We start from the raw sequence: 10,756 nt of genomic DNA, 5'->3' as shown, positions 1-10,756 counted from the left end.
TCGAGTCGTGTTAGCTGGCAGGTATGTTAATAATGCATGTGTAGGATTTAAAAAAAATTTTTTTTTGTCACCTATAAGTAGTTCACTTTAGATAAACATTAAAAGAAAATTTTAATATCCATGTGTAATTATCTGTAAAGTTTATCAATTATATTATATAAGTAAATCGATAGTTTGGAGTGGTTTGGTTTATAATGCGATTTGAATAGGGTTGTTTAAGGACTTCATTTAGAAGAAGAAAGATGTAAACTGTGGCGTTAACTGTCTATAGTAACTTTGAAGCTGCAACGTTCAGCATATTTTTCATTATCGACGATTGGAGAATAAAAACTACGTTACTCACAATATTTTTAACAACACGTAAAATAGTTCAGCGTTTTATCTTTAGTATACTTTCACCCAACCATTATAGAGTTATTTGACTGCTTATTATGATAACAACGAAGATGAATTCGATAGTGTAATTGCGAAAACGAACATTTTGAAGAGAAGTGATGATATGCTGCATTGTATATTTACTGTAAATATTAGTCAGTCTATTCAAATTTTACAGATAATTACATAATTAAAAATAAATAATTAAATGAAATTTGTTTTTCCTATTAAAACCACCTACTAACCGAAATGTATGCTTTAATTTCCTCTGTTCCAAAAGTTTCTTTCTTTATTGTAATATACAAACGAGCATTGTCAATTTTCTTTTTATTTTCTAACTTTTTAATGGGTTTTTGATTTTATTTTGTTTTAACAAATGAAATATGACTGTAAAAAGTTTTGTTAAAGCGAATATCTAAAATTTCTCTTTATATTATTTTACTAAAATAATGACTGGCAATATCCCATACATTATTTCTTCTACACATATGAATGCGTCTAGAGGGGTCATCATCGCCAAAGGTTGTATGATGAGGCTTTAATGACTGTCTAAAAGTGGTACAATAACTCGTTGAGGCAACACTTAACAAGGCAGACATAATAATAATCATGACTCAGTGGTACAGTGGTACAGTGGCGTGGAGCCAGAGATTTCCTTATTCTTATAACTGGTTTTGGTGTCCAATATCTGATGCGATAATGCTAATGTGATGCTTTTTTATTGCGTATATAGAATGAAAAAAAAAAATCAAAATTTCTTAGAAAATTATAAGATACGAGATAAACTAATATTTAACGCAAACATAAAGTTTTGGTGTAAAACAACAGATGTCAAGTCACGTCTTCAGAAGCCGCCAAAGTAATGAGACTCGATCATAATGCTAGGGTTTGTTGCTGCTTTCGCTAATGACAAAAACACAAAATGGACGAAAGCAAAGCATGTTAACATTCAACGTCAAGCTGAATTTTTGAGGCGAAACTAAAAATAATGAAATACAAAAGTCTATAAAATGATATATGTCTTATTTTTATAACTAATCCTTATAACAATCAGACATTAAGTTTTATATTCTTTATTAAAAATAATTAGGTACATATTAATGTAAATTAAGAATGTAATGTTTTATATAATTAATTTTAGAATTGTCAAATTGTCTTATAGTGATCCATAAAGTAAACGAAGGGTCATATTCAAATGTTTTAATACTTTGGCTAAAAGTCTCTGCGCTCTCTGTGCTTCTGATGGCGCATCTGGTGGCTGCAACTCAATAAGCAAACATCGCTTTCCCTTAATTTATAATAACTGGTGAGCGAATGAAGCCGTTGGTTACATTCCCTGGTTACTTGTTTTTGATGTGCGAATTAAGACTTCCAACGAACTGATCTGATTGTCCTATTTTTCGATGATGAGAAGAAACAAAAAAAAAATCGTCAACATCATACCAGCTATGTCCGTGCAAGGAACTAAACAAAATTAGCATCATGTTTAGGACATGAACATTTTTCTTTCTTTTCCAGTAATACACGTACCGTTCGTTCAGTATTAAAAGTGCTGCTTTTAAGTGACGTTGGACTGCCAAATAGGTTTAAATACAATGCAAACTTACTCTGTATATGATGGAGTGCAGTGTATATACCATATATGATAACCAACCCAATTGTGTGCTCCTAGGAGACTATGGCTAAAGTTCAGGCAAATTTTCCATAAAAGTACACGTCGTACTTGCATAAGAACTCTACCTCTGTCTAAATATTTAATTAAGGCTTCTTCAATCGATGCGATTTGCGTTCTTTATTCGATTTAACTTAAGATGTGTGGCTTAGAAAAACGATGACGCTTTGGTTCAATGCGTTTGATCTACTCGTATTCGTGTGTGTTTCTGGAAAAGATTTCTATTCCTAATTGCCAAATGAACTTCCCCCCATATTTGGAAACGAAATAAAAACTAGTAAAAGATCTGCATTATGGAAGTGGCAGTTTCAGTTCACACAAATGGGTTAAACACTTGACAGACAGTTAAATTTTAACATATAAGCAACATTATGTAAGATTTAAATTTATCTTTTCAATATATATTAAAATTAAATATAAAAGGACAAAAATTATTTAGTTGTGTATTGTAGTTTTCCATTATAAATGTATTTGTATTTGTATTTAAATTAATGCAATTGTTTTAAAAATAATTGAATTCTAATAAATGCATAAATATTAGTGCTGCATATTAAGGTTGATTATAATATTTTACTAAGGCCCCACATATATCATCACATGTACTACAGGCGACAGCAATATATTGAAAGGGTCAAAGAGGCTCCCAAGAGAGACCATTTTAGGATACAGGGACAAAAGGCAGCATATGCGGAGTTTTAACAGATTTTAATATTTTAATGCAGCCAATATTTATGCATATATTGTTTTTCGATTTTTTTTTTTAAATAATAGCATATTATTGAGTTTTTTTCTTATACAAATTGCTATAAATATATAAATTTAATTATTTCTTTTTGTTTTTGTTGCTTTTTTTTATTTAATTTATTTAGGATCTTAAAGATTATATGCGTCAAGCCGGTGAAGTTACATATGCTGATGCTCACAAACAACGTCGCAATGAAGGGTGAGTTCGATATCAAATTCAATTTTCTATTACCTGTACTCATATATACTTTTTGAATTTTTAGTGTTGTTGAGTTTGCTTCAATGTCGGACATGAAAACTGCTATTGAAAAATTAGATGATACAGATTTGAATGGTCGTCGCATACGATTGGTCGAAGATCGTCGTGGAGGACGTAGTGGTGGTGGTGGTGGAGGTGGACGTGGAAGATCTCGTTCATCAAGTTCACGCTCTCGATCCCGTTCCCGTCGTCGTTCTCGCTCACGCTCTCGTCGTTCTTCACGTTCTCGCTCTAAGTCTCGCAGCCGTTCTAAGTCCCGTGGAGCACGTTCTAAATCAAAGTCACCAATTAAATCTCGTTCGCGCTCTCGTTCTAAGTAAGTAAAACGTCTAAGTATTTGTTTTTATACAACACAAAATATATATATATTGACATAGTTATGCTCGGTTTAAATGTTGATGTTTGAGTATATAGCATTATATATTAAATAAGTTAAAATTCAGGGCAATTCTGGCAACGATCTTTCAGCTTACTACACTCAAACATCTTGTGAAAGATCGTTTAAAAGATCTTTCGTATTGGGGCAGCGGTTTATCACAAGACTAAAAGCTATTGTATATCGTCTTTCTAAAGACCAAATGAAGGATCTACTATTGATCAGATCTTTCAATTGTCAGCTAATTATTCAGAAAATATACATCTTATGGCTATTCATCACATTTTTATTAAAATGAAGTTGTTTACATGCAATGGGGTAGGGATTAACAGCTGTGTTTGATTTCACCATGAAAGAAACAGAACAAAACAGCTTTCTTTCCACATCGAACTGCAAATGACAACTTTTTTTTGAGAGACTTGTGCCAGAATATCTATATTTTATAAACGATCTTACCTTACGGTCGATCTTACGAAAGACTTTTAATGATCTTTGCCAAAATTGTCCTGTGTATCGGTTTATATATAAAGTTATTATTTATTATGAACAGGATTGATACGACAGATTTTTGATTAGACTTTATAATTAAAATATAATTTTGAATATCAAAAAATCTAAAATATAGATTTTTCTAAAATATAATTTTGAATAATTTTCTAAAATAAAATTTGTTGACGTATTTACTTTGCGTTTATTATAGTATATCTTTAATGTCGTTTGTATTATATATCGTTTATATTATATACCTTTTATATTATATATCGTTTATATTATATATAATTAATATTATAAGTAGATTTATTATAGATTATTTTTATATATATATTTAATTGTTAAATTTTTTTTTTTTAGTAAATCACGTGAGGTTTCTAAATCAAAGTCAAAGTCTCGTTCACGCTCACGTTCAATGAAACGTGATTCCCGCTCACGTTCACGGTCAAATTCTAAACGTGAATCACGCTCAAGATCAAGATCCCGTTCAAAATCTCGTAGAGATTCTCGTTCACGGTATGTTGAATAAATTGTTTAAAGTATATTTTTTAAATTTTAATATTTTATTTGTTCTATTCTATTTTGCTTTCTTAACTGTTTTTGAACACAATTTGTTTGCTTGGATTTTGATGTGTCTTAATTAATTATATTTTAAATAAAAAAAGCTAATTAATTTTTACTATTCAATCAACACATTCTTTAATTTATTATTATAATTATGTTAAAATTTTTAAAGTTTGAATAATCATATCTCTTTTATCCATATTATAGTGATCGCTCTGTCTCTGCAGATAACAAGTCTCGTTCCCGATCCCACTCCGTTTCACCTAAAAATGGAAATGCATCACCAGATAGAAACGAGAGCATGGAAGATTAAATATATGAACTATTTTAACAAATTCATTCTTTTTTGAACTTTACATTTTTAATATTTAAATATGTAATGTAAAATAACAAGTTATAATTTTAATATTACTATGAGCGAAAAGTGTGTGTCGCCATATGAGATAAACAAATAATATTGATTATTCTCATTAAAACTGTAACATTCATTCATATAATTAATTATATATTAAAAGAAATCAAACTACAATTTATTGACACCATTTTAAATTTAATATTCTAATTTGATCACTAAATGTATTAGTACATAAAAAATAAAATAAAATATAAAAAAAAGTTATTGTCTTTCTATATTATATAGTTTCTTAATCTTGAGGAAGGTAAAGAAAGAACATCTTAAGTAGAAATGAGCATCTAGTTTTTCGTAGAATAGTTTGCTAAAAACACAAAATTCTTCGTATGTTATCTGTTAAAATAAAAAATCTTATATTGTTGCTCTTTCAAGAGACCCAAATGTCTAGATGAAAAGGTTGTTGCAAATTTGAGCTCTCAACAGTCTAATAAATGTAAAGAATTTAGTGATATATAGCGTTTGTAATGACCCGACATTTCCTATGATTTTTATGAGACAATATCTGTAAATTAAGTCTTTACAGAATAAGAGAATAATTCGGATAATCAGCTTAGGTAATGGAAAATAGTAATTAAAATAATAATCGGGGTCGTCATCAGTACTCAAGCATTTGTTATATTATATTCAAATGAGGTAACACAGTTGTACGAGGCCTGCACTATTGTAATATATATAGATCTATTGTAACTACAAATTTGTTTGGCCATATTAAAAACGTTAGATAGTATGTGGTAAGAGAAAATTAAATGAGAAGTAAGGGTGTGATGGTTGGTTTATGGGAATAGGTATTACAATTAGGAACTACTTGCAGTTGAAACTGGATTTTGGTAGGGCGATGACTATTAAGACCAGATAAAATTTTGGATCTGTATAAAAACATGTATGTCAAAAAATTTTAATTGAGTTAAGGGGGTGATTCATTCTAGTAGTTTCATTTGACGACAAGTTTGAGATTACACGAGTATTAACTATGTTAACTAAATGAATTTTCGTTAAGAATAGTGATTTGATTTAATATAAAAATCAATTATATCAAAGCAAAATCATAACGCTTTTTGGTGCATTAAGGCTCAACTTACTTCCTGCTGCAAGTAGAGGTCCGTTTATAATGTTTAAAGCCAGAGGTAAAATTGGATGGGGAGTTTGACAGGAAGAAGTTAGAGTCGTTAATAGTCCCGGTGGCAGACTATTCAGGTCTGTCGAAAAACAAAAATGAGGACAGTTCACAACGTGTATAAACTTACATTTCCATATAAGTTAAATAGGTCGCTAAAATAGTAGTTAGCAATATATATCATTGTGTGATAGTAGAAAGAGAATGTGCATCTATCTTATATATTAGAAAATAAAATAGTGCCGTAATTTATGTTTTATTAATTAATTCTTTTTGACACAAAAGAACACATAATCACTTACTATTGGTATGAAATATGCTGCTTAGAGAAAGAACACCTATTGGATTTAGAACATCTTCGATTTAGTTGTACGATTAGTTAATCATAAATCCGCAATTGTTGTAAAAATAAAATATTAAATTAATTTTTTTAGTTTGAAAATATTTATTCATATTTATTATTATATTAAAATTATTTTCTGATACAGTTTAACTTAGTTCTGTATTTGGATAGGTTTTTGGCACATCTTTTAATTTTGTCGTTCCTTTGTATTTTGGACTGCTACTTGGTTAGGTTTTTGGTCACGTTTTGCATTCGAATTTTGGTTCCATATATGATTTTGATTTTGTTTTTAATATTGTCGTTTGAATTGTTTTTTTTTCGGTTTAGTTTTTGGATTGGTCTTTGGTAGTATTGTTGGCTTCTAAATGCTTTTAGGTTTTATTTTTTTATGTGATTTTTTATTATAGTTTGTTTGTTGTTTTTGATGTTTATTTGGATTTGGGTTTTTTTTAACATTTTTTTTTTCTAATTTGTTTTTGATATACAATTTGTATTGGCTTTCGATTGGGTTTTTGGTTATAATTCGGATTTGGGGCTTGATTACAATCAATTTTTCTAATTGGTTTTTGGTATACAATTTGTATTGGTTTTTGGTTATAATTTGGATTTGGGGCTTGTTTACAATCTATTTTTCTAATTCGTTTTTGGTATACTATTGGTATTTGTTTTTGATATACAATTGGTATTACTTTTTGTTTTGGTTGCTGGTTATAATATGGATTTGGATTTTCATTACAATCTACTTTTCTAATTTGTTTTTGATATACAACTTGTATTGGTTTTTGATTAGGATTTTGGTAATAATTTGGATTTTGATTACAAACTTGTCCTGGCACAGGTTTTTTAAGTTGGTAACGGTTTCCACTTGAAATTGGTGGTGAAAATCCACTGCTAGCAAGAGAAACTAAAGCAAGTATTAACCACAAATCCACAAGAAAATTTTTTGAGTAAGTTTTGTAAAAAGTTCTAAGTCTGATTATCCTTCCAGCAAAAGTCATCATCTTTTTTGTTAATAATTTTTACCTCACGTTAAATAAAACTTTAATGCATTTAAAAATGCTACTAACTATTTTCGCAAATATTTTCCTACTTATGTATCTTGTAACTTAACAGCTTAATAGCTTTTCAATGGATTTCGAGTCACATATTCGTGCCCATGACTAAAAAATGAAATAATTGAACAGATTAATTTGTAATTCACAAGATTTTTATCAAAAAATTAAGTATAAGTCTTTTTTAACAATACTACTTCTTCTAGTATAGTAAGAAGAAAAATTAAGGAACAAGAATGTGTACAAATATATTATTGTTATATAAATTATTTATTTTGCATTCATTTACATTTTTATATAGCTCTTGACTTTATAATAACTTTGGGCCCAAAATTGCGAGAACAATGTAGATAATTTATTTAAAATTTTATATGCATCATTGCATTTAAAGATACATTTTTAAGAGCAATTTAGGATATATTTTCTTTAACGTTTTCTTTGTCTGTTATTGCTGGTCTGTACTCTCCCATTTCCAATCACTCCATGGTACGCATTCTTTACGACTACTAAGGAATGCTGTTTGGTCGGGACATCGTACTAACGTTGCTGGCACGTTTAATTCAGAACAACTCCAGTATGCAGTTGGATCCCAAGTATTGCGGAAAATGCGAGTTGTTATTTCTTCAGCAGTTGTACAGTCCGGTTTTCCATCGCCAAGAATGGAAGACTGGCAGTTAACAAATGCCACAAAAATGAGTGCTAGCCATAAACCTGAAATTTATACAGAGATATCAGTAAAAACTCTTGAAAATCTGTAATAGTTTCACCAATAAAGTATCTCATCGTTAATGAGTTGTGTTTTACGTGTGTCATGGAAAACTTATAAGTTCTTGAAAATGCTACTGAATTTATAGCAATTCTTTTTCCCATTTACAGTTAAAGATAGCTAATATCTTTTTAATGTTTTTTGTATAACATTTTACCTTTGTAATGCAAATGACATGAATGACAAGAAATTGATTAAATTGATGTTCCCTAGTATTGTACAAGGTTTGTATCAGTGAGTCAGGAAAACTATTTTTTGATATGGTACAAGTAATATATAATTTTCAGAATAGTGAGCAAATAAATTTAAAAAAATATCTTGTAAAATGTAACTTTATGATTCTTGTAGAGAATCTCTATTTTTAGATCTGAAAATTATACTTTAGAAAGTTTATATTAATATACAAACAATAAAATTTAATTTATTATTTAATAGTAATATTTAGCATTGTTTGTGGTTTTATCGTTGAAGAATAAATAAATTCAAAAATACCACATATATTTTTAATTATTGGCTTTTGATACAATTTAAGGATTTCGGCACAAAAATCAAACCATAGCAATAGCGCAGGGCACTAAATGGTTCGGATATTAATTAAAGCTAAAGATTAAAAACTTAGTTCTAGTAAACACAATTGTCAAAATTATATAAAAAAGTATTAATTTACTATTGTTTTAACATTACATTAGGAATACAATTTTTGTGGTTAGTATTTTTACAAAATATTCTTATATTTACATGTTTTACAACCTTCTTCTCGAGTTGAAACATTTCAAATTGTAGTTCATTACAATGTACCGTAGATACCATAATAATAATACATTGAAGCTTAATTATTTTTACCAGATTAAATTGATAATTGAATAGTTTTTATGAAACAGTTTATTAAATAATCTTAATATACATTATATACATTAAAAATAAAATAATAAGTAATATGATCGCTAACCTGACGATATATTAAAATTGTTCTCGCTAAATCACATAAATCGGAATAGAAGAAATTTTTGGACCAACGGTAGATAATAGTAATAGTCTAAGACTGATTAATTTTGTTGATGCATGAAATATGGTAATATGCTACACTAGATTCCTCTATCGCGATATTCAATTCCCTCTCTCCTTGATTAATAGGTACGACAACAGATTAATAAATTCGTGATTGAAATAAAACAAGCTTTAAGTGTGCGAGACGTAAGCTCGTTTTGTGGTTCAAGCATCAACTTCGAAGTTTAACCGCCAACAACTCACATTTCTATACATAGGAGCACTCAAAGCATTCGACGCTCAATTGTCTAAATGATCGATAATACCGGAAGACAAAGGGAAGCTATTTCTCAATTCACATATGTTACTGCGGAAGATATCTTTGTTTTTCAACGTTTCTCTCAATGGAAAACCAATGATACGATAAGGAGTGAAGCATTAACTTGAGAGGATATTTGGTTACGAGTATAAGTATTTTAGTGAAAATATGGAAGAAACATTACTCGAAGCTTATTTGAAGATTATAACATTAGTCTTGCCGCTGGAGAAATGTAATCGTAGTACCAAATCGAAAATGATGGTGACGAAATTCCATCAGCTAGCCATAACAAAGTCCATGTTGTTTTACACCGACTAAAAAACAACAAAAAGCCAAGCGAATATGTCGATAGGGAATATGCATCGATTTATCTGCAGAATATGGTTGGACGAAAGCATGCTCAGAAATTGGAATCATTGGAATCGTCCTTCCACTATTGATAATATATGTAGACTGCCACAAGTCTTAAAGAAGAAAATAAAGAAATAAAGACACAAAGCATATGTTGGCAAATGTCAAATGTTTGCTGGCGATTATACTTTCGAGTCTTACGAGATTCTTATCTATCTTATAACATGACTTACAACAAGGATGTCAGCTTGGAAATCAAAGAAATAACCATTACGAATGGGTGCTACTTAGAGCTTTATTAACATTTTAAATATAGAGTTCATTTTCGACCGATAAACCTGTTTCTTTACATAGCATTAATGCTTTTGAGAAATCGTACGCCATGTTTCCGATGGAGTGATCAAGTTGAGGGAGCACTACGACATTGCAGACAGCGTGTATGCAGCAAAGGTGCCTGAATAGAAGTGCTACGTCAGGCCAAAATTCAAAAACGGGTTGTTATGGCCAAATAAGTTAATAAATAAATTTAATATAGAATACCTAACTTTTGATTGTACACATTAATATTACCATTTTTTCAAATATTTTTTAAACATATTTTAAACATATAAATATTATTTCCACTTTACAAAACTTTTTGTTCTTTTTCTAAATATTGAATATATTCGATTTCTTTGTCCCAGTAATATTTTATTTTCAACAAAATCGGCCTTAGAGTATATAAGTTTTGTAGAAATATATATAAAACAATTTCATTTTTATATATATGTAGAAATGTATAGATGAATAGATATATTAATTTTAAAAAATTAAATATTAAAAATATATTTTCCGGCGAAATAGGCTTAAATTTCATTTTGAATTTAACGTCGATATTGCCGTGGCGCACAAGAATAACATATGTTCTTTTCTGTTTGCGGCGAATTTTAT

General features: G+C 29.2%; 1 protein-coding gene across 2 annotated transcripts; it reads left to right on the top strand.

Moving 5' to 3' along the window:
* Positions 1-6: 6 nt before the first annotated feature.
* On the top strand, positions 7-4,965 carry LOC119678739 (serine-arginine protein 55-like). 2 transcript variants are annotated; one of them, XM_038090751.1, is made up of 5 exons: positions 7-21; positions 2,917-2,990; positions 3,055-3,366; positions 4,279-4,434; positions 4,690-4,965. In XM_038090751.1, exons 2-5 carry the CDS (start codon positions 2,932-2,934, stop codon positions 4,793-4,795), a joined length of 633 nt encoding a protein of 210 aa, XP_037946679.1. In that variant the 5' UTR covers positions 7-21; positions 2,917-2,931; the 3' UTR covers positions 4,796-4,965. The 2 variants fall into 2 exon arrangements, with proteins under 2 accessions (XP_037946679.1, XP_037946678.1); XM_038090750.1 differs by lacking the exon at positions 7-21 and adding an exon at positions 1,521-2,420.
* Positions 4,966-10,756: the final 5,791 nt, after the last annotated feature.

The sequence above is a fragment of the Teleopsis dalmanni genome, chromosome 2, assembly GCF_002237135.1.
Source record: "Teleopsis dalmanni isolate 2A chromosome 2, ASM223713v2, whole genome shotgun sequence".
Classification (NCBI taxonomy): Eukaryota; Metazoa; Arthropoda; class Insecta; order Diptera; family Diopsidae; genus Teleopsis; species Teleopsis dalmanni.
This window is presented reverse-complemented; position numbering and strand designations above follow the sequence as displayed.

Bases quoted from the DNA above. Each gene is read 5' to 3' on its own strand.
- LOC119678739 (XM_038090751.1), top strand. From the start codon at position 2,932: ATGCGTCAAGCCGGTGAAGTTACATATGCTGATGCTCACAAACAACGT. The intron at 2,991-3,054 runs GTGAGTTCGATA...TTGAATTTTTAG, and splicing joins AAACAACGTCGCAATGAAGG to TGTTGTTGAGTTTGCTTCAA. The intron at 4,435-4,689 runs GTATGTTGAATA...TCCATATTATAG, and splicing joins CGTAGAGATTCTCGTTCACG to TGATCGCTCTGTCTCTGCAG.